General features: G+C 50.6%; 1 protein-coding gene across 3 annotated transcripts; it reads left to right on the top strand.

Annotated features, from left to right (window-relative positions):
• Positions 1 to 354: 354 nt before the first annotated feature.
• On the top strand, positions 355 to 26,912 carry OTUD5 (OTU deubiquitinase 5). 3 transcript variants are annotated; one of them, XM_082865429.1, is made up of 9 exons: positions 355 to 1,691; positions 11,481 to 11,571; positions 19,566 to 19,630; positions 19,718 to 19,874; positions 19,971 to 20,119; positions 23,736 to 23,939; positions 25,417 to 25,618; positions 25,707 to 25,820; positions 26,132 to 26,912. In XM_082865429.1, exons 1-9 carry the CDS (start codon positions 1,101 to 1,103, stop codon positions 26,254 to 26,256), a joined length of 1,698 nt encoding a protein of 565 aa, XP_082721555.1. In that variant the 5' UTR covers positions 355 to 1,100; the 3' UTR covers positions 26,257 to 26,912. The 3 variants fall into 3 exon arrangements, with proteins under 3 accessions (XP_082721555.1, XP_082721554.1, XP_082721553.1); XM_082865428.1 differs by having other exon boundaries at positions 11,478 to 11,571; positions 26,135 to 26,912; XM_082865427.1 differs by having other exon boundaries at positions 11,478 to 11,571.
• Positions 26,913 to 27,980: the final 1,068 nt, after the last annotated feature.

Raw genomic sequence — 27,980 nt, 5'->3', positions numbered from 1 at the left:
TTGCTGACAGAGCTGGTTTACAAACTTTGCTCGATTCAGGTAAACACCATTGGGGGGACTTGTGGGGGTGGGGAAAGGCTGTGCCGCGCCTGCGCGCTAGCCACAGGGGCGGGGAGGTCAACCTGAGGGCAGCGGTGCGCCGGTGCCAGAGTGGGCGTGTCTGCTTCCCAAACACCCACTGTCCCAACGGTGCATGTCTGTCCCAAGGTTGGCCCGTTCGACTTGAGTGGTGGCATGTCTTAACCAATCACTGCAGAACCCGGCCTGTTGCCAGGGTGAAGCTGTGCCCGCCTCTCTACCGGAGGCGGATTTCTGGTGGGTGGAAACGGAAGTGATGCTTCAGGGGCTAGCTAACCTCTGGGAGTGTTGATATTTTCCAGTCAGTCCGGCTGACTGGGGCCAAGTTGGAAGCCCGGAAGGGAGGCGATTTAAAAACTCGTGCACGGGGCAGGCCACGCTGTCCTGTTGCAGTGCCCCCGCCTGCGAGTCAGAGCCTCGGGGAGACAAGAGCACGACGGGACGAAGAGGAAAGGCAAGGAACAAGGGTGCCGACTTTGACTGAAATCTGAGACAGAGGGCAGGGGAGGGCGATCGTTCGCTTCTGATTGGCTCGTGGGCATCATCGAGGACCCACGCAACCGCTTCGATTGGTTGGTGCCCTCAATTGTTGTGGCGGCGGCGAAGATTTTGCCCACGTACTTCCGAGCGAGAGGCGGGGCTGCGCCCCGGCGCGCCTGCGCAACGCCCCGGGCCCCACCCGGTAGTTCAAGAACCTGCGAGGGGGCGGGGCGAAGAGGTGCTTGTTTTGGTTCTGTTTCCTTTGAAGCCGAAGGCCGGAACGAGCATAGCAATAAACTTGCTGGGCTTGGAGAGAAGGCTACGACAAGCTCGCCGCGGTGCCTTCATCTTGGACTTCACATCCGGGTTCTCCGGCCGCGTGACCCGCGCGCCGCCGACGTTCGAAAACCGGTGCCTCGATCTCTTTATCCGGGGCCCGGCGATCCCGTCGTGCTTCGCGCACCACTGTAGCCCCCCTCATACGGGTCCTCTCCCGGCGTGCCCCGCGCCGAGTTTGGTGGGGGGTACTCGGCGGTGCCGCCATGACTATTCTCCCCAAAAAGAAACCACCGCCTCCCGACGCCGACCCCGCCAACGAGCCGCCGCCGCCCGGGCCGCTGCCCCCGGCGCCTCGCCGCGGCGGGGGTGTAGGCGTGGGCGGCGGCGGCACGGGTGTGGGTGGCAGCGATCGTGACCGTGACTCGGGAGTCGGCACCCGTCCTCGAGCCTCGCCACCGCCTCAGGGCCCGCTCCCGGGGCCACCGGGTGCCCTCCATCGCTGGGCGCTGGCCGTGCAGCCTGGCGCCGTGGCGGGACCCCGGCCACAGCAGGCCTCTCCTCCTCCTTGCGGGGGCCCCGGCGGTCCCGGCGGCGGTCCCGGTGACGCGTTGGGTGCTACAGCAACGGGCGTGGGCGCGGCGGGCGTGGTGGTGGGCGTGGGCAGTGCCGTGGGCGTGGGCGGCTGCTGCTCTGGGCCGGGTCACAGCAAGCGGCGGCGTCAAGCCCCTGGGGTTGGCGCGGTTGGCGGGGCCAGTCCTGAGCGGGAGGAGGTCGGCGCAGGTTACAACAGTGAGGATGAGTATGAAGCGGCTGCAGCGCGCATCGAGGCCATGGACCCCGCCACCGTCGAGCAGGTATGGGCGGGGGGTGACGGGTGACTGGGTGTGGTGGACGGGATGCCCAGACTGCGTAGGGACCCAAGGAAGGCTATTTGAGATCGCTCCAAGGGGCCTTTGTCTTCTCTCTGAGACTGGCACTCTTTTCTCTGGTAGTGAGGGTGTGAGAGACCCTATTTCCCCCGCCAAGGACTTGGGGTTAGAGGCCCCAGATAAGATGGAGGACTTAAAAGTGGGGTCTGTGATGTCTCCTAGGGCCGTAGTTGTCATTCTGGGCCCAGGGACCTCTTCGTGTAGGGCCAATAGGTAGGAACTCCCCAGGAGAGACAGGCAAGATGGAATGCCTCCTGAGAGGGGAGTCTCACGACTCTCCAGAGGACCTTGGTCTGTGTTCAGTGACTTGAGATTTTTTCTCCTCTGGGATAAGAGTTTAAGGCTTCTTCTCCAGGGAATACAAGTAAGGTGGAGATCTCAGAGATATGAGTGTCCCCAAGATACCAAAACCGTTTCAGGGGTCTGAGACACTCTATATAGGACAACCCCTTTCTCTTTCTCAGGGGGATACAGCACAGGACCATGCAGCAGTGGGGTCTGAGACTCCCTCTTCTAGAAGTCAAGGGCCTGACACACACACATACATACCCCCCTAAGATCCCCTTCCCTATGGGAACAAGGGTCAAAACCAACACCCTGGGACCAGAAAGTCTACTAGGGTACATGAAATTCATCCCCTTCTAAGTGACAAGGGTCTGTGCTTTCTCAAAGAGGTCTGAGACCTCTTTGGAGACAAGAGTCTGAATTTCTCTCTAGGAGCTTAAGCTATTTTTAAGGTCTAGACACCCGCCCCCCCAGCACCAGGCCTAACCTTTCTTCAAGAAAATAGGACTCACTGTTTCAGATACTGGAACCTAGGATTGCCCCTGCTTATGGACTGGGGCTTTCAGAGACTGGGTCTGAAGCCTCTTCAGGAGACTGATACCCACAGAGGTCTTTAGGGGACTTTTCTCCTCAGGGAGTGGTCTGAGAATTCTCTTTGGGCATCTGAGACACTGTGCCAAGGACTCTTGAGCTTTCCCTCAAGGACAAGAGATGCATACATACCCCAGTGGCCAGTGTGTCTCTAGAGGTGAGGTCCAAGCTTCCCCCTCAAGGAACTTAAGGTACTCCTCAGGAGCAGGAGGTCTCCCCTGACCAGATTTGAGCCCTGAGACCCTTCCCTTGGGGCATGGGTAGAGTCCCTGGGGAATAGGGTTCCGCATCTCCCCTCATGAGTTTGAACTTTCCCTCAGCATACGTGTACCCCAGTTTTAGAGGCCTTTTGGGGGCATAAGATTTCATGCCTTGGGGACTTGAGCCTAAGCCCCCCTTCCACTTTGAACTAAGTCCTGCGGGCTGCTCATTACTCTTGGGGACATGGGTAAGGTGGGATTCTGGGGGAAAGAGTCTGAGCCTCCTCGCAGGGGCCTGAGCTTCCCCTCTGGGACAAGAGATCCTTTACCTTAGGGAGGGGCTTGAGCTCCCCCCTTGGGTATGAGGCTCCTCCTCCCCTCCCTTCTCCCCCAACCAGGCAATCCTTTCTCACCAGGGAGAGGGACGGGAAGTCCTCCCCAATGTGGCCTGAGGCCTCCCCCATTGGACAGAAGGCCCTGGATGCTTTTCACAGTCATAAGAACTCCCTACCTGAGCCTGCTCAGGCTAGGAAGTTCTCCTTACTTTCTGTGAGAAAGGTGTCAGGTACTGGGGACATGAGGACTGAGGCCTACCCTCAAGAGCTAGGAGATGTGTTGAGTCTCTCCCTGACCCAGCTATGCTTCTAATTTCCTGGATCAGGGAAATATTCTGAGCTTCCTGAATTTCTTTCAATAAGCTTTTTTCTTCCCAGAGACAGGGAAGGGGTTTGGGACATCCCCACTGCAGGAAATTCTCCACCCACATTCCTCTCCCTCTTGGTTCAGGTAAATCTTTGTGTACTTCACGGGGGCCAGGGCCAGGGCCTGGTTTTGAGCTCCTGTTCTTGTTCCCTTTCCATGCATTACTACTTCTCCAGGCAGGATAAATCATCTGCCAGGGTGAGGACCAGGAGTTATTTCTTCTCACTGGTTGCAGTAAAGTGTGCCTTTCCTTCTCCACAGAAACGAGGAGTCCCAGGAACAGAGAGAAAGTCATGTGCTGCCATGGTGACTAGAAAGACACCTCCTTACATCCCCTTTGCATCTCCTGGGCTAGGAGTCCCTCCCTTGTAATTGTTCCCATAAGAACATGGAAGTAAAGCTCTGTGGTTGCATGATACCTTCCCTTCCCAATGACGGAGGAGAGGCTTCATGTCCTCCCACTTCTTGGGACAAAGGGAGGAAGAAGATGCTTCTTTTTGCTTCACCTGGTTGAACTTGGGGATGAAAAGAGGGGAGATTCTTCCTGCAGCCCTAGGCTTAATCCTGAACCGTCACTGGGGGCATTTGTAACCCGGAGGCCAATTAGATCCTTGGGAAAGAGGGGAGTTGTTGAGAGGGAGCCCAGATGGTGAATCTGGTCCTTGTGACTACTCAGACTTATTGTCTGTCCTGGTGCTGTTACTGTATCTACTGCCTTTAGGAGCCCTTTTGACACCCTGGGGGTCCCAGTGCTAGGAAGGTGGTGTTGTCAGGGGTTTCCTTTCCCAGGTATGGCTGCCTTGCCGAGAGTCTCCCCTCTGAAAAGAATGGCTTGAGAGCGTCCTGAGCTTGAGGACGCCACAGAGCATTTTGTGAAGGGGGCCCGTGTGCTGAAGTGGTGGGAGAGGGTGGACCTGACACTGAAGCCAGGATGCCTGGGTTCCCACCCTGGCTCTGATGGGGCTTTTCTGGATGAAGCAGAATAGTTCTGCCTGTGCTCTCTGGGCCACAGTTTTCTCTTTGGTCAGGTAAGGAGCTGGTGAGGTATTGTTTAGCTTTGGGATTTTAGGGAGCTCACACCAAAGCCCTTTGGGCCTGGAGGTGACAGGGAACAGTAGGTGTCTTTCGAGGCAGAACTGGGTTCCTCTCCTCTCTCCCCTGCCTCTGTGTTCCCTCTCAACCATCCAAGCTTGGTGGTCAGGACAAGTCGCCTGGTCAGTGTGAGGCTCAGGGTTGGCAGACAGTGATTTTTGTGGCCAGCTATGCTGTGGTGAATAAGCTCGGGGGTTGCCTGTTGGGAGACCTCTTGGATGGTTTGGAGGTAGGGTTATGTGTAGAAAAAGTTTAGGCTTTGGAGCTGGCAGGCCTGAGTTCAAATCCCAGGATCTCCTGCTTAGCTGCCAAAAGTCCACCCATGCCCAAGGTTATTGAGTGTCTGAATACCTGACCTGGCCCACCTTGGACCTTGGCTGATTCTTCTCTTGAAGTTTCCCCAGGATCATCTGGGTTCTTCCTAGGAGCCTTTGCAACAGCTGATCTTTGTTGGCAAAAACCCTTCATTTGGCTTCTAGGAACCTGCTGATTCCTCTGGTGAGGAGGCAGAGTGGTATAGCAGGAAGTGGTCTCTGCCTGGGTGGTCTGGGTTTGAGTCCTGTATCTTTTGGTAGTTCCTTTTTCTGGGCCTCAGTTTCTCCATCCATAAAATGGGTGGTGGTGGGGAGGGAAGTTGTACTCATTGCTTTGAAGCTAGTTGTAATCTCTTTAATTCTCTGCTCTCTACTCCCCCCATCCATTGTGAAAGTTTTGAGTGGGACCCCTTGGCTTTGGGAGTATGCTATGAAGTTTCAAGCAGTTACCAGCTTCCCTCTCACCAGCCAGTGCTGTAGGCCTTTGTGTGTGTGTTTTTTGTTTTCTCTTGTTGTTGTTTTTATTTTTTGGCTTCACCACTCAGGATATGGGCTCTTAGTTCCCTGACCAGGGATTGAACCTGCACCCCTTGCAGTGTAAGCATGGAGTCTTAACTGCTGGACCGCCAGGGAAGTCCCTATGTGTGTGTTTGTGGTTTTTTTGTTTGTTTGTTTTTTTAATTTATTTTTGGCTGTGTTGGGTCTTTGTTGCTGCGTGTGGGCTTTCTCTAGTTGCAGTGAGTGGGGGTACTCTTCGTTGCAGTGCACGGGCTTCTCATTGCAGTGGCTTCTCTTGTTGCGGAGCACAGGCTCTAGGCACGCAGGCTTCAGTAGTTGTGGCACACGGGCTCAGTAGTTGTGGCCGCACAGGCTTAGTTGCTCCGTGGCGTGTGGGATCTTCCCGGACCAGGGCTCGAACCCATGTCCCCTGCATTGGCAGGCGGATTCTTAACCACTGCGCCACCAGGGAAACCCCCTGTGTGTGTGTTTTTAACAGCTTTCTTGAGATATAATTCACACATCATGCATTTCACCAGTTCAAAGTGCACAATTCAGTGACTTTTAGTGTAGTCACAGAGTTGTACATCCATCACCACAGTCAATCAATTTTAGAACATTTTTTTCACCTCAGAAGGAAACCCTGCATCATCATCATCTCCCATCCCCTTATCCCCTCTCGGCCTCTGACAACCACTAATCTGCTTTTTGTTTTGATTGATTTGTCTTTTCTGGATATTTCATATAAATGGAATCATACAACATGCAGTCCTTTGTGACTTCGTTCTTTCACTTAGCATAATGTTTTCAAGGTTCATCCATGTTGTAGCATGCATCAGGACTTTGTTTCTTTTTGTTGCAGAATAATAGAATCTTCATTTTTTAATCCCCCTCACCCCCCTACCCCAGTGGCCTGGCAGTAGGTTTGGGGCCTTTTGCTCTTTTCTGATTCCTCTGCCCTGGAGAGCTTGTGTTAGTCCTTAGCGGTGTGTCTGTCTGTTTCTCATTGGATGGGTTGCCTATGTTTAGCCCGTGGAGCAGAGCCAGTGTTCCTGGGTATTTTGGGGGAGAGAGGGGTGGTCTTGGCACCAGGCTTGCTGGGACAGAGCTGTGTAGCCCAGAATACTAAAAACCTCTTGGCCGTGGGTTCTGGGAAGACATCTGTCCATGAGCTGCCACTGCTGCTGCCATCTCCCCCTGCCTCCTCCCCGTTTCAGTGGCAACTCATTCATCAATAGACAGAGTCAGCAGCTTCCCAGGCTGGGAGGGGGGATTCCAGGCCCCTGCAGCCTTAATTCTAACCCTTTCCCTGGGGGGATGCAAACAGGGTAGATCTTGTGGGATGTGAGCATTGCCACGTTGCCTCACAGCTCACACAAGGGAGTGCTACAAGGAGGTTGTATTTGTTTCCTGTGGTTGCTGTGACAAATTACCACAAACTGGGTGGTTTAAAACAACAGAAATTTATTCTCTCACAGTTCCGGAGGCCAGAAGTCCGAAATCAGTTTCACTGGGCCCAAATCAAGGTGTTGGCAGGGCCACACTCACTCCACAGGCTCTATGGGAGAATCCAGTCCTCTTCCAGCTTCTGATGGCTACTCCCATTCCTTGGTTTTTGACCGCATCACTCTGACCTCTGCCTGCTTCTCCTCTGTGTATGGGTGGTCTCCTCCTCTGTCTGTATCAGGTCTTCCTCTGCTGTTCTAAGGACACTCGTGATTGCATTTAGGTCCTACCCTGATACTCCAGGATAATCTCCCCATCGCAAGATTCTTAACCACATTTGCAAAGATCCTCTTCCTGTAGCATTTACAGGTTCCAGGGATTAGGGCCTGATGTCTTTGGGTGGTCATTATTCAGCCTTCTACAGGGGTGTTCTTGTTTCCCTTCCAGGGCGAGGAAGGGAACTCATTAAGTGCTCTCATACTGGGCAAAGTCCTATAATATTTGAGTCTTCCCAGTATCCCTATTATTGGGAGGCTTGTTATCCCATTTCACAGATTGGAAAACTGTGGCTCAGAGCAGTTCATCACATGGCTAATAATTAGTGGAGTTGGATTGAAACCTCAGTCAGTTGGGTCCCACAGCCTCCTTCAACTTCTGTTGTGCCTTTGGACCAGTAGGTTGCAGTCTTGTACCTTGGATCTCCTGGTGTCAGAGAGCTTTGCCCAACCCCTTTGTGGAGGCTCAGAGATGTGGAGGGAGTCAGCCACAGGTTCAGCAGTGGGCTTGGAAGATTCAGGGTCTGGACTTTTTGTATTTTTATTTTATTTTATTTATTTTTAATTTAATTTTTGGACTGCGCTGCACGGCATGTGGGATCTTAGTTCCCCAACCAGGGATCGAACCCTGCAGTGGAAGCACAAAATCTTAATCACTGGACCGCCAGGGAAGTCCCAGGGTCTGGATTTGACTTTCTTAGGCCTGGACATTGATGTAGCTTATGCCTGGGCCAGCTCCCACCTTTCACTTCCGCCAGACCTTCCTTCCTGGGCCATTTTCCTAAACGACTCTCAAGTTGGCACTTTCCTTGGAGGCTCCTATCCAGCTGGGGAAAGGAAAAGACTGTGCTCTGAGCTCTTGGGACTCTAAGCTCTTTTTGGAGCCCAGGACCATGACCTCCCTGTTTTCTCCCCGCAGAGGGAGAGAGAGAAGGGGTTTCAGCCAGAGCCTGCTTTAAAGGCTGCTGGTGCCAAAGGCAGTGGGTGGCTAGTGGTCTGGCCTCCAGTTCCAGGCCCAGATGCTAGTCTGGCTGCCCCAGTACCAAAGCCTTGCTTGTGCAAGGGGAATGCTCAGGCCTTCTTCATTTTTAAGGGCAAATCAGGATTTTCCCAAATGGGCTGCCAGGTACATCTCCATGCTGTGACTCATGAGGCTTCTCTTGTTGCCTTTACGCTAGGCTTTGCTGGTGCCCGAACCCCAGTTCCTTTCTGCCTTTGTAAAATGAAGATAATGCTTCCTGCCACCTGAGCTGTGGTAAGGACAGTTAAATGAGGTCACCTTTTGCATCTGGCACCTGGCATGGGCAGGCATTCGGCTAATATGAATTCATCTTTTTTCTTGGCCCTGCCCTGCTTACTTGCCTAGTCCTATCCAGGACTTTAGCTCTGCTGAACTCATTGCTGGGCCTCTGGCATCCCTGGAGTGACAGAAGTGATCTCTTATCCAATTAACAAGCATTTCTGGAGGTCTTGGTGTTTTACTCCTTTACCCAGGTGGCACCTCCTCTCAAGTGCCAGCCTTAATGACTGGCCAGGTCCCTTCCTCTGTTTCACAGCACACCTGTGTTCACCTCTTTCAAAGCCCTTGCTCACACTTCAGTGTGGACATTGCCTGTTTCCCCACCCCTCTAGCAGTTCATGAATTTATCGAGGTTGAGACCAAATTTGATTCATTTTTCTGTCCTCATTGCCAGCCCAGGGTCTGACTTAGTAGCTGGTTGGTAAACCTTTGTTGGATGAGTAAGTAGGAGCCACTCTCGTCCTCTTTGATCCCCTGTCCCCTCTCGATCTCTTTTCCCCCCATCCTTGAGGGCAGGAGGTTGCTGTGTGCCCTGCTTTTTTAGAACTACTTCTTCTGTCCAGTCTGGGGTTGTAGTCATAGTTGCAGCTTCCCTGCTGAAGACCCCTGGCTAGGGCAGGCGCCATGGTGCTGGGAGATGGCTGACCCTGCAGGTCAGGGATAGGGGAACTGGCTGGAGTAGGCCAGTCCAATGTGACAGCCTCAGGGCAGGAGGGACACCTGGACTGCTGGAATGTTGTACCCAAACAAGAGTTTGTGCTGTGGAAGCCCATTAAGAGCTTCCAGGTGCCTTTGTCATCTCTGGAAAGCCAGCCACACCTTCCTGGCGTGCGGGCCCTGATGGTGGGGCTACTGGCTATTCCCTTGTCACCCTCTCTTCATCCCCTCCTGTCTAGCCACTCACCTGGGACTTTCTGAGGGCCTCTCAGTTGTATGTCATCTCTGTCTGTGCTGGTCTTGCCCCTTCTTCTGTTACTGATGACCACCTCACCAGTGCATGGTATGTTGTTTAGAAAGCCTTTTCAGGTCCTGAAGCCCCTCTGAACCTCTTGACAGCTGTCGGACAGATCACATATCCCCCGTTTGATAGGCTGAGGCTTGGAGAGTTCAGGTAGCTTACCTGAACTCATGCAACAAGTGAGTGACAGAGCTGGGGTTGGAACCCAGAGCTTTTTAGCCTCTAAACCCTGTGTTTCCTACTTTGCCAGGAATTTCTCTCACCTGAGCTGGCTAAAAATGGCCTGCAGAGAGGTGACCTCCTCTGTCTCATTGGCATTAGCCGAGATCCTGTAAATCCCTAGGCTGGGTCGTGTCCCCAAGGAGCAGCAGCCTTGGGATTTCTGGTCCCCTAGACCTGATGCGGGCTCAGGCTGACTTCTTCTGGTGGCCAGCAGATGGCGCGAGGAGGCTGGGAAAGATCTGCTGCTTCTGGTTCGTTTTGTTTTGAGATGGAAAACGTGTTTTAAGTGACACGGACATTATTTTTTAATAGATTTATTTTTTAGAGCAGTTTTAGGTTCACAGCAAAATTGAGCAGGAGGTACAGGGAGTTCCCATATACCCCCTGCCCCCCCACATTCAGAGCCACCCCCATAATCAGTGTCCCCCACCAAAGGGATACATTTGTTACAATCATTGGACCTACATGGACACATCATAATCACCCAAAGCCCATAGTTTACATTAGGGTTTGCTCTTAGTGTTGTACATTCTATGGGTTTGGATAAATGTATAATGATGTAACCACTGTTACAGTATGTAACAGTATGTAACAGTATGTTTCACTGCCCTAAACAGTATGTAACAGTATGTTTCACTGCCCTAAACATCCTATATGTTCCGCCTATTCATCTCTCCTTTATTTATTTATTTATTTATTTATTCATTCATTCATTTATTTTTAGCCACGCCAGGCGGCATGCCGGATCTTAGTTCCCTGGCCAGGGATTGAACCCGTGCCCCCTGCAGTGGAAGCGTGGAATCTCAACCGCTGGATCACCAGGAAGTCCCTCTCCATTATTTTTTTTTAAAACATCTGAAAATACACACTTGTACAGATTCACTTAACCCCACACCTTTAGAGCCAGCTGTACTTTGGAATTCAGAAAAATTTCAGAATTTAGGAAAGTCACCTGGTATGTGTACTGTGTATTATGTAACACCTCCCGTCATAGTCAAACACCTGAATGTTTCTGCATAGAAATGTTTGAATATTCGCCTCTAGGTGGAATAAATGGGTTCTTGTCAACTCAGGTCGGATTGTGATGCTAAATGAGTTAGATAAAGACTTGATTTTAAAAGCTTTTAGAAGTTTGGAATTTTGGGTAAGGTATTGTATACCTCTTTTTATAAAGGAGGTGGTGAAGTAAAATCATCTGTAATACCAACATTTAGGGATAATATTTTGTTGTGTAAAGTCTTCCCAACTTTGTGTGCATGTGTGTTTGTATACATATGCATATATATATGTTAAATGTGTTCTATCACAAGTGACATCATACTTTGCATATGTTTTGCCTTATACAGTATATCTTGGAATTCCCTAGCTGTATGTGGAGCTCAGGAACTAGACTCTTGCCAGTCACTCCCTCCTAAACATCTCCCCTACCCTAAGTGACTAGAGGGGGTCCCCAGGTGAAACTTCTCGAGGTAGAGCCAGGTTTTCCCCCCCAGGCACTTGCTGGGTCTGGGCCTCTGGCTGCCTAGGGGAAGGCCCAACACTGGATTCTCAGCATGGTCAGCAGTGGTCAGAATACAGATGGGGCTTCTGCCCTTAGGGCAGCTGAGACCCCTCTGGGAGCAAGTCTGCTCACACAGTGACTGATTCCCTAAAAGAAAGGGTCTCCTCCTGCTTCACATGCACATAGAGTTGTCAAGCAGGGCAGAGAACTGGACCCTGCCCATTGTCCTCTCAGCCAATCATCTGGGCCCCTTGCGAGCTCAGGGGCAGGGCCCTGGGGCGAGGGTACAGGCCTTTCCTGTTGCTGACCCCCACCTCTTCCCTCCAGCAGGAGCACTGGTTTGAAAAGGCCCTGCGAGACAAGAAGGGCTTCATCATCAAGCAGATGAAGGAGGACGGCGCCTGTCTCTTCCGGGCTGTAGGTGAGTCTCTGCCTCAGCCTTCAAGGGCCTAGGGCTGCCCCTGAGCTGTGTCCCAGTTGTCAGGAGTAACCCGTGTGACAGGGTTGGGGGCAGAGTTAGCTGATCTTTTAGGGACTCCAGGCCCCAGCCTCAAGTTAGTGTCTGGCCTCTAGCCCTCAGTCATGAGGCAGTATGGTGGTATGAGAGTAATAACAGCAATAATAGTGATAAAGAAAGTAACATTACTTAGGGACAGATTTCTCTGTCAGACACTACAGGAAACCCTTTTAATTCTCCTCCAAGCTAGGTAAGTGTAGGACTATTGCTTCCAGTTGTTAGATGAGAAAAACATCTCAGAAATAGGGAATGACTTACCTAGGGTCAGAAATACATAGAACAGTCGGGAGTCGGAGTCTGGGTTAGGTTAGTCTGAGGCCTCTTAACTGCAGCACAAAGCTGTCGCCCTGGAATCATAGAACTTTTTTTAAACTTACACGAAAGAAGAATAGTGAACCCTCATGTACCCATCATTCATCTTCAAAATAATCGTTAACATATTGCCAGGCTTGTTTCATCACTACCCCACCCACTCTTTTTTACTCTTCTGAAATGAGTATTTTTAAAGCAAAACCCCATCATGGATCATCTCATTTGTAAATATTTCTGTATGTTTCTCTGACAGATAAGGGCCCTCTGTTTCTCTTTTAACATAACAAAAATGCCATTATCATACCTAACAAAATTAATAATTCCTTAATACCATCTACTATCCAGTCTGAGCTAGATCTTTGAAGCTTCTCTGGCTCTGAATCTCTGACTCAACAAGCAATTGTGAGGTCCTGTGCTGGTGTCCAAAGGAAGCTGGGAGTGTGATCTGATCCTCCCTTTGGAGCTCTGATATCTCCCAAGGAAAAGTGCCCTCCAATAGGAGCTTTGAGCTGGGAGTCAGAAGCCCTTTCTTCTAGTTCTTCCCCTGACTCATAACTTCCATTTTCCCATCTGTGAATGGTGTTGATTCTGAAGGGCTCATTGAATCCCTTCTGGGTCTGCTATTCTCTTAGTCTGTGCAGACCCATCATGTCTGTTGGTGGGCTGGACTGACTCAGGCTCCACTTCTGGCTCTACCACTGATTCTTGGTGTGCCCCTGGGCAAGCCCCTCTTTTTTCCCTGAGCCTGTTTTCTGTATCTCAGGTACCTGTGTACCATGAGGCTAAAAGATGTCGTGTTATAATGGTTAAATGAGATTACTTTAGTAAATCCCTTTAGTGCCTGACTTGGTAGACTCTCATGGAACAATAACATTGATAAAGCTTGAGTGCTATTATTAGTGGTGCCTCAGAGCCACAAATGTTTGAGTGGGTGAAAGAAAGTTAGGTGGGGTGACTGGTTGCCTCCCTATTCTACCAAGCAGAAGAGGTTCAGGCAATGGAATCTGCTGGGCTGGGAAAACTCCAACCTTCCTATCCCTGTGGCTCAAGTCCATGTTCTCCCTGGGATGTTGCCTAGAGAAAGAGCTAGGTTTGGGGGCATCTTGGACCAAAGGAAGGCAAAGAAAGAAGACGTGGGGGCCCGTGAGGTGTTAGGCCTGTGCCGAGACCTTAGGTTGAATGTGGGCTAAGCAAGGCTGCTGGTGGAGTGAGGGTCAGAGAATGCAGCTGGGCATCTGGATCTTGGGTGGTCTTTGAGGCAGACCTTGGGCCTGGTGAGGACCTGGCTTGGCAGTAACCCATGTCAAGAACAAAATTTAAGTGTGTGTCCATCTAGCTGTTCTCCCCAAACACCTTCTGACCCTTCCCCCTCATTGGGGCCTTCCAGTAAGGGGCCTAAGTTTACAGGAAGAGCTGACCATGACAGGTTGAAGGCCTTTCCCTATCAGCACTATGGCTACACATTTTCTCTGACTGGGCTGCCCTTGGGTTTCCTTCGTAAAACCTCAGAAGCCCCACGGTCTCTCCCTGAGAAGTACATGATCCCTGGGTCTCTAGGCCTCACCTTGAGGTTTCCCTGGGGCAGAGTGCACAGGACATGTGCCTGGGAAGGGGACTTTATCCTCAAGCTTTCTGCTGCCCCTTTGCTTCCAGCCTAGCTTGGGACAGGGACAGGTGGTAGTTACCCTAGGCTCTGGTGAGAAGGGCTACAGGCTGCCACATATTGAATAGTAGAAGGACCACGTAACTGAGGGCTGGAATTGGAGGGGGGACCAACATAGAGACCACTCTGTCGTTCCTTGACCCCGAGTGATTGCTGGGCATTCCTCAGGGTGCTTCAGGTTCACCTGCAAAATTGCGATCCTTATCCAATGAGACAGGTGAGAAGATTGAGGCTCAGGAAAGGGAAGTGACATGCTCAGGGTCATTAGTGGCAGAACTGCATGGGAACCAAGAGGTGTCCAAAGGACACATTCTTTCTATGACCCTAGGGAAGCCCTAGCTTCTTAGCTTAGCTGTCAACTGGCTGGGTGACCTTGGCTTTATTCCTTGACCTCTCTGGGTCTTACTTCTTCCAGCTAGGAACCTGTGGTCCTCTACTCTTAGGAATCCTGAGGCAGGTGGGTTTCTACCCTCTGTTTTACCTCTGAGGTCTGGGTGTCCCCAGTGTGAACCAATATCCACTGCTTGTGCCCAGTTCTCTTTTCCACAACCACCTGTTGGGAACTCATGAGCATTGGCACAGGCTTGGGTGGAGTGGAATTGGGAGCCTGGGTCCCAGAGGTATCCTGTGGTCCACCCTGCCCCTGCTATGCTCAGATAACCTCCTCCTGGAAACGTGAGTCTGCATCTCTCTTCCCTCCCTCTCTCTATATGGCTTTGACTCAGCAAAAACCTCTGGCCCTGGCCCTGGCCCTGGTCTTGGCCTTGGCCTCAGCCTCTGTGGGCAGAGTGGCAGCCACATGTGCGTGTGTCTGCGTGGGCCTTGGGGATACAGCTGGGACTGTGCACGTTACAGTGATGGGGCCCAGAAACATTAGCGAGGCCCACTGCTCTGGACCTTTTAGTCTTGGAACATGGACTATCAGCATTGGAGGAATGGATCTTAGATCAATTTTGACTCTTCTATAAAAGGGAAATAGGCCTTAAGAGAAAGTCAGGGCCTTATTATCTAGGTCACACAGCCAGTATCAGAACATTGGTGTTTGAAGTTGAACCAGGCCAGAAGGAGAAGAATCCCATGGGCCACCATGTACACCAGCTTCTGTTGACCTCTCTCTGCCCTGCCTCCTTCAGTGTTCCCATCTTTGCAGTGGGCATTTTATTTATCTATCTATCTATCTATTTATTTATTTATGGCTGCATCGGGTCTTAGTTGCAGCGCACGGGATCTTTCGTTGTGGTGCGCAGGCTCTCTATTTGTGGCATGCAGGCTGCCCTGCGGCATGTGGGATCTTAGTTCCCCTACCAGGGATCAAACCCACGTCCCTTGCATTGGAAGGCAGATTCTTAACCACTGGACCACCAGGGAAGTCCTGCAATGGGCATTCTTGAGTAGAGGAGCAGGCATCTCAGAGACCAGGCTATTGAGAGGGCTGAGTTCTGCTGTCTCCCCCGCTGAGGGTGTGCCAGTTGGGGTAGCTGGGGCCACAGGCCAGGTATGCACCACAGCTGCTTGACAGGCAGGTGAGGCCTTATTTTTGGTTCATCTCCTCAGTGGGGCCAGGGTTCCCACTGGGCCAGGAGAGAAGCAGGGAATAGAGCAGGTCCTGTCTCCCCCTACTGCTTTGTACACACATTCGTGTGGTTTGTTTTTAGATTTCCCTGCACACACCAAGCTTCCTTTTCTGTCCTCAGTGGAACTCGCTGTGGCTCTTCCAGCAGGCAGGTAGGCAGGCAGGCAGGCAGCAGCCTGGTAGGGAGGTAATCCCCAGGTGCCTCTAAAAAAAATTGTAGGGCCTTGTACTTAAACTCTTTATTTATTTTTTTAAAAAAATTATTACTATTATTTTTGGCTGCACCATGCAGTATGTGGGATCTTAGTTCCCCGACCAGGGATTGAACCCATGCCCCCTGCAGTGGCAGCATGGAGTCTTAATCACTGGACCTCTAATGAAGTTCCCCTTAAACTCTTTAGAGAGTCCAGGCTCTCCTGTCTTGCTCTTCCACATAATTCCTCAAAAAACAGTGACTACATTTTGGGGGACCTTCCCCCAGGCAGCAGGGGAGGGAGGTTGAGACAAGTCTGTTAGAGCTATTGGCTATTCCCCGCTTCCATCAGGCCCCGTGGCAAAGGCTAGGAAGGAGGTGTGGAGGGGTCCTCAGTTTGTACAGCCTCATATCTTGTCCAGCCTTCAGTCTTACCTGGTTGGTGGCAAAGGGCATCTACTTGTTGGATGCGATAGTTCTCTGCAGTTGTGAGGGTTGTTGTGTGGGTATTTGGCCTCAGGGAACATCTTTGGCAGGATCTGCTGGTTGTGTGCATGCACATATGCATTTCTATGCTGGTGTCTCTGTATGCTCAGAGAAAGGACAGAAGTAGGGTGTGGGGAGGGAAAGTTCATGCTGACCTCTGTGGCCCTAGTGAGGGGTACAGCCCCTGATATCTGTAATCTCTGCCCACTTTCAGGCCTTTCCTGCGTTCCAGCTGATTCCTAATTGTGCTGGTGGGGAAACTGAGGCAGTCAGGATCAGGCCTGGCCTAGAGAGTCAGGTGGCTAAGGTGATAGCTGGATTGGGAGTGGTGGTAATGTCACCTGGGGCATCAGTGCTTGAAGTTACCAGTTACACCTTGAAAGCCTGGCCTCTCCTTCAACCTCCCAAATGTGTGACCTTGGGCCAACTATGCCACATTTCTGTACCTCAGTATCTGTCCTGTGGAAAGTAGGGGTTTTTTGGGTAAGAATGGAATGAGTTAGAATGTGAAAAGGCCTTGGTGGAACCAACTGTAGTATTGTACTGAGGATTTCTGAGCCCTATTTGGGTTGGGGACAGAGGTGAGGTAGTGGGGACCCCCTTTCAGCTGGACTCCGGGAGGGGAGAGCAGGTGCAGATTGCCAAGTGCAGTGTCAGCAAGAGGAGGAGTTTCGGTTTCTATCAAAACAAGTGCTGTGAATTCCCCTACCTCTGCAGGACCATTGGGCCCTTTCCCTCCACCTTAGACTCCACAGGGAAATCCAGCTCAGCCCCTGGTTCCATGTGCCACCTTCTCGGGAGGAGGAGGGCTTTCTGGAGGACAGAGGTAGGGCTGGCAAAATCAGACAAGCATCTCCTGAGTGAGGATTTCTGTGTTCTTAGCCCTGCACTGGGTGTTTTTCCTGCCTTATGTCATTCAAAAGATCCTTCTACTCTCCCTCATTGGCAAGGTACTGTTGCTCTGTTTCCTTGGTTCAGAGATGCACATTTTCTTACATGTTGATGATCCCCAAACTAGGGTACATCTTATAACCAGTGAGGTGGGTTCCCCCCTCCCAAAAGCTGTGATTAAATACATGTACCGTAGAGAAGGTGGTATTTTACATTTTATAGATAAGTAGAGAAGATCATACTTTGCCCACATGTAAGGAACCCATTTTGTGAGGCCTGTTTGGTTGCTGAAGATTTGAACTATAGGCACAGAATGTAGGCTTGTGGACCTTTGGATTCAGCAAAGGTAGAGAACCAGTTCTGCCTTCATGAGGAGGGACAACCTAGACTTTGAGTTTGGGGCTTTCCTCTGGCTGATGAAGTGCAACAGAAATGAGGAAGAGCTTAATAAGTGGTTCCGGTGACATTCTAGCTGACTTGTGGGTGGCTGGCTATCTGAAGGAGTCATCGTCCTCCTTATGACAAACAGGAGCCCTGTCTCTTGAACACCTAGTATGCTTTAGGTGTTTGGCAGACCATCCCCGTAGTCTTAACAACGCCCCATGAGAGGAAGAGGAGTTATCTCCCCCACTTTATGGATAAGGACATTGCAGCCCAGAGTGGTTAAAGGCCTTTTCCAGTGCCACATAGCTAGGAGGCAGAAGAGCCTTTCTGTCAGGCAAAGGAGTCAGTGACAGGGCAATGGGGGGACCCTCATGGGAAGGTTCTCCCCCAACTCCCTTCCCTGTCTACAGTCTCCCCTCTTTCCCCCAACTTCTTGCATCTGGCATCTAGGTCGGGTAGATCTACCTCCCAGGCCTGGAAATGCCTGTTGACCCTTCCCTAGGAACATCTCAGCCACCTCCCTGAGCCTGATAGACTAACCCCTATTTTTTAACCCCTTCACTCCTGTCTCAGTTCCTGTTTACTGCAGCTGCTGACAGCACTGCCTCTTTGGCACCCCAAGTTTATTCTACAGAAATAGCTCCTCGGGCAGCTCCGGCAGCCACAGCGGGTTCTGTGGTCCTGGCTTCTAAGAAAGGCAGCGACAGGGGGCCCCCAGCCTGTGCACAGGGCATGTGACTTGCTGGAAGTGCTGCTGGGGGGTGGGGCAGGGGAGAGTGTGGCCGCAGAACCCACATCCTTGTTTACATCGGTGAAGGGACTACCCCTTCGCGCCTTCACAGCCCCCACTCCCCATCCCTCTCAGGTCTCTGCACCTCCAGGAGGACGTGAGACAGGCATGGGCCCCGTTTTCTATCTCAGAGCGGCCTTTTTCTCCTTATCTCACATAACCCTCCAGGGAAGGAAGGGGAGGGCAGCGAAGGCGTTCTTCTAGCGATTCTTCACAGAAGTAGACTGGCTGTCATGGAAGAACTCTGCAGTGTTCCCTGCAGGACCTGCCCCTGCCCCTGCCCCAGTGCCCCAGGGAGATCCCGTCAGAGCAACGGTCTGGGGAGACAAAGGGAAATTCCCTCTTCGTCTTAGCCAGTGGACATAAGGCGTGCCTCATCTTCAAGCCCACTTTAATTTCTCAGGGAGAAGGCTCCCTGGCTCCCGCAGCCTTCCCATCCACTCAGCAAACTGTTCCCAATTTCTTGCACTGCATCAGGCTCTGAGCTGGGGGTGGACTTGGATGTGAACTGCCTTCTGCCCTCAGTGGGAACCCAGTGTGATCAGGCAGATGAAGTCTGTACGCACCTTTGATAAATCTGGTGATAAGAGGTGCTCTGGAGGGTGGGGAACTGTTTTAAGAATACATTGATATTTGATAAGTAGGCAGACAAGGAGGATGGAAATAATGTCTTGAAAAGGGAACAGCATGTTTGAACATCCTTAAGTGAGGCAGAGGGAGCCTAGTTCTTATTGTGACCAAAACCCTATAATGCCTGGACCATTTGGGCCACAGGCTGCCTTTCCTGAATTAAGCTTAAGTTAGGTGCATATGTGTCTTATCTCTCTTATAGAATACATGCTTCTTGCAGATAGGGGCAGGATTTTACTCACCTCTATCACCTTCACAGTACTGCACGTTCAGGCCCCACTACAGGAAAGGGGGCTCTGAGTGACTGCTCTGTCCCAAACCCAGTGCTAGTCACTTCACACCTATTATCTCATTAATCCCACGAGAGCCCTGCCAGGAAGTCATCCAGCTCCATCCCATGTTACACGTGAGGCATATGAAGGTCAGAACACTTGGGTCATTTGCCTCTGGTCATTTTGCTCACTAGTACCTAGCAGAATTGGGCTTAGAGCCCAGTTGTTTTTCTTTTCCTTTCCTTTCCTTTTTTTTTAACCTTATAAAGGCCATACTGACTCCTGAGAGTCAGGAAACTGAATTATAGAATTGAATCTGTCACAGACTTGACTTCTGTGTGACCTTGGTCAAGCCACAAACTCCCCGAGCCTCAGTTTCCTCATGTGAAAAGTGAAGGGGGTGTATGTGGAATTGAAGGTGCTTAAGGCCACTTAGGGATTTAAAATGTTTGTTGACAAAGTCATCTGCTCAAGAGGCCTGTGGTTGTGTCCCTCTTACCTGTACTCTTGTTCTTAAAGACTGTCCCTGCCTGCCTCTATTTTCATGACCCTATTCCAGCCCACAAGGCCAAGAACTCTCCATGCCTTAGGGTAGGAAAGGGCATTTCCCTGGCCCCCAGCCCTCCACCCCCAAGGATGTTCTGTGACTCAGAACTCTTCTTTGGTGGCAGCTCTGACCCCAGCCTCTCCTTCTGTCCCCACAGCTGACCAGGTGTATGGAGACCAGGACATGCATGAGGTTGTGCGAAAGCACTGCATGGACTATCTGGTGAGACTTTGCAGAGACCTTGGGGCGGGGGCAGAGTGGGAGGATCTCTTCTCCACATAGAGCTTGCTCCTCTGATCTATTCTGCAGATGAAGAATGCCGACTACTTCTCTAACTATGTCACAGAGGACTTTACCACCTACATCAACCGGAAGCGGAAAAACAACTGCCATGGCAACCACATTGAGATGCAGGCCATGGCAGAGATGTACAACCGGCCCGTGGAGGTGTACCAGTACAGCACAGGTACTTCTGTGGTGTTGGTGAGCGACTGATCACGCCTGGTCCGAGCCTGCCCCACCCAGCCCATTGTGGATGCTCCCTCCTTCTCTTTCTCTGCAGAACCCATCAACACATTCCATGGGATCCATCAAAATGAGGATGAACCCATCCGTGTCAGCTACCATCGGAATATCCACTACAATTCAGTGGTGAATCCTAACAAGGCCACCATTGGCGTGGGGCTGGGCCTGCCATCATTCAAACCGGGGGTAAGCAGGTCCCCATGCCCAGAATGGATGCTGGATATAGAGACCAGAAATCTCTGTTGGAGTTTCAGTTTTGCCCCTAGCCCACAAAAATATCCTGTCCCCTCTCTGAGTCGCCCGTAAGGTCTCACCTCTGTGAAGTTAGGAAGTTACCCAAGGTGATCTCTCAGGGCTCATTCTGTGGTCTTGGTTTGCCTGTCTGAGCTGGTTCACCCATCTTTTGTGCCTGTTAAGGGTTGGCATTTGGGGATATGGAGTCACACTTGGGAACTGTGAGCCAGGGCTTGGTCTGGGTGTCTTGGCACCCACATGGATCCTCCTCTGAACCTCAGCAGGTACAGACAACTGTGGTCACAGAGACTTGGAGTGTAGGCCTGGCCCCACAACTTACTGGCTTGGGACCTAAGGCAGATTGTACAAGTAATTTGACTTGGTAGCTTGGCCGATACAGAAAGTGCCTAACACTGGGCCTGGTGCCTAATAGGTGCTCAGAAGGTGGCAGTACATTTTCTCAGCACACAGTGACAGATTCTGATTCTCTGTCTCATAAACAGTTGTCTGCTGGGGATTTTGGTATCTTCTATTCAGGTTTCACTTCCTACAAACAGAAAGTGCTCCTGCCTCATTTTAGGAAACACACCCTAACACCAACACACCCTCTAGCATAAAGGTTTTTTGGTTTTGTTTTTTAAATTTTTAATCTCAGAACAGTTTTAGATTTATGTAATTATTGTGATTATAGAATTCCCATATACCCTCCTATGATTAACGTATTAGCATAGTGTATTTGTCATACTTAATGAACCAATATTGATATATTAACTAAAGACCATATTTCTGTGACAGTTTTTCTGAATTTCCTTGTTTTTGATCTGTTTACAGACTCTATAGTTTTGCCTTTTCTAGAATGTCATATAATTGGAATCATAACAGTATGTAGTTTTTCCAATGGCTTCTTTCAAGTAACACTGTACACTTAAGATTCATCCGTGACTTTCTGTGGTTTGATCATATGTATCTTTTCTTTTTCCTTTTGTTAAAAATGTGAGTGCCCTAAGTTTTTTTTTTTAGTAGACTTGTTTAGAATAGTTTTAGATTTACAGAAAAATTGAGAAGATAGTAAAGAGTTCCCATATACCCTGCTCCCCCTTGCACACATTTTTGCTATTATTCACATATCAGATGACTGTGATACATTTGTTACAATATATGAACCAATATTGACACATCATTATTAACTAAAGTCATAATATCTCCTTAGGCTCCCCTGTCTGTGATGGCTTCTCACACTTTCATGTTTTTGGTGACATTGACAGTTTTGAGGACTACTGGTCAGCTATATTGTAGGATGTTTCTCTTTCGGAATTTGTCTGATGTTTTTCTCATGATTAGACTGGGGCTGTGGGTTTCAGGGAGGAGGATCACAGTGGTAAAGTGCCATTCTCATCACATCATATCAACAGTGTATACTGTGAACGTGATTTATAACTGTTGATGTCGACCTTGATCATCTGGCAGAAGTAACGTTTATCAAGTTTTCTCCACTGTAAAATTAGTCTTCCCCCACACCACCCCCTTTTCCATGCTGTACTGTTTGGAAGGAAGTCATTTACAGCCCACACTTAAGAAGTGGGGTTAGGGAATTCCCTGGCAGTCCAGTGGTTAGGACTCGTGCTTTAACTGCCGAGAGCCCGGCTTCAATCCCTGGTTGGGGAACTAAGATCCCACAAGCCGCACAACACAGCCAAAAAGAAAAGAGGATACACTCTATCTTCTTGAGAGCAGAGTATCTACATAAATTATTTGGAATTCTTCTGCAAGGGAGATTTGTCTCTTATCCTCCATTATTAATTTATTCAATCATTTGTATCATTGTGGACTGATGGGTATATCTTTAATACTTTTACACTTTGGGTTATAATCCAATAGCATTTTTATTTGATGCTCAAATTTTTCCAATTTTGGCTATTGGGAGCTCCTTTTGTTGGTTCCTGCGTCTCTGACGTACCCCCATCATTGTGGTGGTGTGTTTTGGGAGCGCGGGGTGTTTCTTGGTTTGTTCGTTTTTCTTTTATTTATTTATTTATTTTAATTTATTTATTTATTTATTTATTTTTGGCTGTGTTGGGTCTTCGTTGCTGCACGCGGGCTTTCTCTAGTTGCGGCGAGCGGGGGCTCCTCTTCGTTACAGTGCACGGGCTTCTCACTGCAGTGGCTTCTCTTGTTGCGGAGCACGGGCTCTAGGCACACAGGCTTCAGTAGTTGTGGCACGCAAGCTCAGTAGTTGTGGTTCGCAGGCTCAGCAGCTGTGGCGCACGGGCTTAGTTGCCCCACGGCATGTGGGATCTTCCCAGAGCAGGGCTTGAACCCGTGTCTCCTGCATTGGCAGGCGATTCTTAACCACTGTGCCACCAGGGAAGTCCCTGTTTTATTTTGTTTTGAATACTTACTTTCTGGCACTGCAAGGTGCTCCAGGCTCACCTTGTATATTTCCTGCCCCATTCCTAGAACCAGCCATTTCTCCAAGGAGTCCTAGTTCCTTTTATTGGAGAATGTTATTAGAAACCAGCATCTGAGTGCTGAGTTTGCTCCTTGCTATTGGGGTATCCTTGTTTCTAGGCCCTTTCAGATGACAAAACAAGGAAGTATATGTGTATATACTAACCTGTGTGTATACACGTATCTAGAAATATTTCTATATGTAACCATCCATATCTACATGAAGCTATAGTTCTTACTGATATCTTTAACTGATGGGTACCTTGTTGTTATTTTTAATTTGCAGTTCCTAATGACAAATGGTGTTGAGCATCTTTTCATGGGCTTATTTGCCATCTGTATATCTTCTTTGAAGTTGTATGTTTAGATTTTTCCCCATTTTTTAATTGGCTTATTCTAACAGAGTTTTACATTCTTTTTGGACTGTTATCCATGGGTAAAAAATTACATTTTACATCATTACTTAGTGCATGCACACATTGGTGTGTGGTGTGTATATGTGCATTAAAATAAGTTTCACTGAGCAATACTTCACATTTATTCCCTGGGATATGCACTGATACTTTTCATTATTCCGTTTTTAAAAATCTGTTATGTCTCACAGCCTGACAGAGAACACTCTCACACAGTGTTCCACAACTCATAGCACCTCACACCATGCTGACACTGTTCTCTTGTCCAGTTAAATGCCCCAATAGTCCCTCTACCCTGTGCACACAGAGCTCACTTCTCGGGTGATCTTTTCTCCTTGTCCCATCTGGGCATAGGTGAGGAAGGCCTCAACAACTGAGTCGTCACTGGGTGAGGCTTCTTTAAATTCTAGCCCTGGCTGGAGAACACCTGACTGCCCCAGACTTAGTACTTCAGTTGAGGTGTCTTGGGGTTGGGAGCAGAGCTTCTGAGTATAGGAGTTTGGAATGACACGTCCCACAACCCAAACCTGCCTTCCCCCAGCCCCTGATGAATAGGCAGCCTGCCCAGGGGGTTGCTTAGTAAGAGTACCTGCCTTTGTGCCTCCTCTCTTGCGGGCCTGTGGGCCCACCTCCCTGAGCCAGTTCTGGCTCTTGGCCAGAGTTCAGAGTGTCAGCCCACATCACTGTTCCTCCCCCACTCCTTGCAGTTTGCAGAGCAGTCCCTGATGAAGAATGCCATAAAAACATCGGAGGAGTCGTGGATTGAACAGCAGATGCTGGAAGACAAGAAGCGGGCCACAGACTGGGAGGCCACAAATGAGGCCATTGAGGAGCAGGTGGCTCGGGAGTCCTACCTGCAGTGGCTGAGGGATCAGGAGAAACAGGCTCGCCAAGTCCGTGGCCCCAGCCAGGTGGGTCCTGGGGTCTGTCACTAGCCTGGCTAAGAACCTGTTAATTCCCACGTTCTGCCCACAAACAGGCAGAAAAAAACTAAGCAGTTTTGGCATCTGGGAGAGAAGGAAGCTCCCAGCCCCGTCTGTACCTTATCTTGGCCTTAGTCTTGGCATTGTGCCTTAGAACTCTCAACGCTTGTGCAGAACTAGCTCTTTTAAGGAGTGAGGGAGGGCAGCCACTGATGGTGACATGCAGGGTTCATGGATAGTTTCAGAGGGACAGGCTCTTGCTGAATGTTCTTGTGTGGCAGGCTGTGTGCTGAGGATGTAAAATCAGGTCTGGCCCACTCCACCCTCAGTGATTCTGTCTGTTAAGGGAAACACATGCATCAGTGGGACCCTTGACCCTGGCTGGGAGACCAGTGAAGGTGAGGGCTCTGGTCAGTCTCCACACAGAAAGGTTGAATTTTTAGGGCAGGGAGTGGGGCATGACAGCCAGGCATTTGAGGAATCACAAGGAGTTTAGAGTGATTAATAGACATTGGCAAGAGCTGAGTAATTCGTTGAACAAATATTTATTGCAGGCACTGTTCTCAGTGTATAGGGGTACATTGGTGAGCCGGGCAGTCCCAGATCCCTGTACTTGTGGTACTTACATTTATGCAGAGTGGAACAAAATAAACATAATGAATAAATTAATTGAGAGGTGGTATGCATGAAAGATGTAGAGCAGGATAAAGGGGATGAGTAGGACTGAGTGGGGCTGGGAGTTCACAGTATTAAATAGCATGGTCAGGGTTGGCCTCAGAGCAGGTGAGATTTGAGCAAAAGCTTGCAGAGGTGAGGGGATTAAGTGCCTATGCCAGGGAAGGCAGAGGGCCAGCTAGAGCAAAGGCCCTGAAGTAAGTGCACACCAGGTGTGATTCAGAAGCAGCCTGGAGGCCATTGTGGCAGAAGAGAATGTAGTAGTAGATGGAGTCGGAAGGCGGTGGGGCCAGATTGGAAGGGGCTTGTGGGCTGTGGTGAGAACTTTGGCTTTTTTTCTGAATGAGGCAGAAGCCATGAGAGGGTTGTGAGCAGAGAAAGAGTGGGATCTGACTTAGGATTTAACAGGATCCTCCTGACTGCTGAGTGTAGAATGGAGTCTAGGGGGCAAGGGTGAAAGCAGGGGACCAAAAAGGAGAAGGCTACCATAGCAGTTCTGGTGACTGACGACAGTGCTGGCAAGGGAGGGGGTGAGAAGGGGATAGATTCTGGATCTATTTTGAAGGTGGAGGTAACAGGTTTCCTGTCAGATTGGCTGTAAGGGTGTGAGAGGGGCTTTAAAAGAGCTTACCTTCATCCTGTGGTCCATTGTGTGAACAGGAATGGTGGTGGCCTATGTAGAAGCTATATCATAGCCAGGATCCTGGGAGGGAGCGAGCCCTTTGGGAATGGGGCAGAGGAGGGTTGCGACTGGTGTTGGTCTTTACCTCCTCATCCTTGCTCACTGCAGCCCCGGAAAGCCAGCGCCACGTGCAGCTCTGCCACAGCAGCAGCCTCCAGTGGTCTGGAGGAGTGGACCAGCCGGTCCCCAAGGCAGCGGAGTTCAGCCTCGTCACCCGAGCACCCTGAGCTGCATGCCGAGCTGGGCATCAAGCCTCCTTCCCCAGGCACTGTCTTAGCTCTTGCCAAACCTCCTTCACCCTGTGCACCAGGTCAGTGACTTGCTGATAGGGAGCATGCAGGGGTCAGGAGGTCCTGCCTAGGTCCTGAGCCCTGCCTCTGACTGTCCATCTGCCCCAGGTACGAGCAGCCAGTTTTCGACAGGGGCCGACCGGGCTACTTCTCCCCTCGTGTCCCTCTACCCTACTCTGGAGTGCCGGGCCCTCATTCAGCAGATGTCCCCCTCTGCCTTTGGTAAGCCTCCTCTGTCTATGGTCCAGGGGCCAGCTGGGAGTTGGGGAGAGATGGCAGAACCAGCTTGTCCTGCAAAGGGGGCTTCTTGGGCCTCTGGCCATCTCCCCAGGAAAAGAGAATTTTTCAGGTCCAAGAGTCTGTCCCAGAGGCGGATCTGAGTGGGGTTTTGTAGGCCCAGAGGAGTCTTCTCCTTAGAGAAAAGAGTGATGGGGGCCTGAATGGGATCTCTCCAGAGCCAGGGATCAGCAAAGGGCAAGGAGAAGGCAGGCTTTAAAGTGCTCTGTCATCCTTTCTCCCTTCCTCTTGCCCAGCAGGCCTGAACGACTGGGATGATGATGAGATCCTAGCGTCGGTGCTGGCAGTGTCCCAACAGGAATACCTAGACAGTATGAAGAAAAACAAAGTGCACAGAGACCCACCCCCAGACAAGAGTTGATGGAGACCCAGAGACTGGAGACCATCTCCCAACCCCCACACTCCTGCCCTCTGGTGCCACCCCACCTTCTTTGGCTTTCTTCCCTCTTGCCTTCTTCCTTCTTCCCTCTCTCCCCTCCTTTCACTCCTCCCCACTTCCCTCCGGCTAGCCCACCCTGCGCGCCCTCTCATCGCTGCCACCACCATCATCACCTGTCTCTTCGCCAGCTGATGTGCCCTGTTGCCCCCTGCACAGCACCATCCCTGCATTCCACAGGGGACTCGGGCAAGGGTGCTGAAGGTAGGCGAGAGGCACACAGAGACAAACCAACTGGCAGCCAGGCAGCCCCTGAGGAGAGACATTCAGACAGAGGAAAGTCTCCTTGTCCCCGATTCCTTCCAAGATCAGAAACTTGTCACCCCACCACAAATGATGCCGGGGAGGTGGGAGGAAGAAGTGGGAAAATCCCCTTCCCAGTACCCCAAGAATGTCTGAGCCTTCAATGTTGAACTTTTTCTTTATTAAAACGTTACTTTTATCTTATAAAATCAACCAATCAAAAAGTGATGTAGACAACAGCACTGGCTCTATGAAAGTGGCATCTCTCTGGTTTGGGGGCAGGCAGGCCACGGGGCACGAAGATGTGATTGATGTCCCTGGCCTCCAGCTCTGTGGAGGCGGGCAGGGTCTAGTGTGAGCCAGGGTGGGGTGGGAGGGCAAGGGGGGGCAGGTGTCAAGTGGGCTTTGGACAATGAGACTCTGACCTTGCTGCATTCCTTATGCTTCCACCACCACCACCAGTCATTTTGGAATCTCGGGGTGGGGGGCACCTTTGAGGATCATGGCCACCGCCCAGGATTTGAGTGTGGGGGGTGGGAGCAGCCTTGGCAGATGGGGCACCCATGCCCTGCAGGTGTCAGCAAGATCCGCCATCTGTAATGTCCTTGGCACAATAAAACCAAATGTCAGTTTCCCCTGAGCGCCTCTGTTCTGTGTGGGACAGGGGGTGGGTGAGCCTCTGATCAGAGGCGGTGATGGCACAGACCTTGGCTTGACCTCTAAGGGCCGTATGCTCTCCCTTGGGGTCTCTCTGGGGGCCCAGAGTTTGTTCATATTTGATTCACTGGTTGCTAAACCAGCTTTTGGACCTGTTACCACCAAGAAAGCTCTGTCTTTGCCCATCGTCCTTGCCTCACTATTGGCACAGGATGTAGCCTGCCCACTCTATTTCCTGGGGTGTGATGGGAGCAGAGAACTGTGAGCTTAAAGGCAGGGACTGAACTTCCAACTTCTCTGCCTGCCTCTCGCCCCAATATGTTTGCTCTTTCCTTGTGATTGTTTGATTAGGAAATGCTTTGGTCAGCCACAACGGTTGCTTCATAGCAACATGAGTTTAGTGGAAGCGACCAGAGGGGACCTCCCCACACTTGGTTTTAGAAACCGAGGAATAGCTAAACCTTTTTTTGTTCATGTTCCCCAGTTCTCTGGACACTTCTGTCCTTGCCCTTCCTAGACTAGGTGAAGCCAAGGCAGAGAAGGATGGCTGGCCCTCAGGTTTTGTCAGTTGTCTTTGATGTCCCTCAATAATGGGGTTCTTGTGGAAGGATGTGTGTCCAGTTCTGCAGGTGAGGGTATGGCTGTCTGCAGGGTGTCTCTGTGGAATCCACTGGTTAAGCACATGTGTGGAGAGTTGGTTTGAAACCTCGGCTTTTTCTAACTATGTGGCCTTGGTCAAATCACAGGCT

This window comes from Leucopleurus acutus (genome assembly GCF_964270905.1).
Source record: "Leucopleurus acutus genome assembly, chromosome: X".
In the NCBI taxonomy this organism is placed as follows: Eukaryota; Metazoa; Chordata; class Mammalia; order Artiodactyla; family Delphinidae; genus Leucopleurus; species Leucopleurus acutus.
Note: the sequence above shows the minus strand (reverse complement) of the source record. Positions and strands in the feature narration are given on the sequence as shown.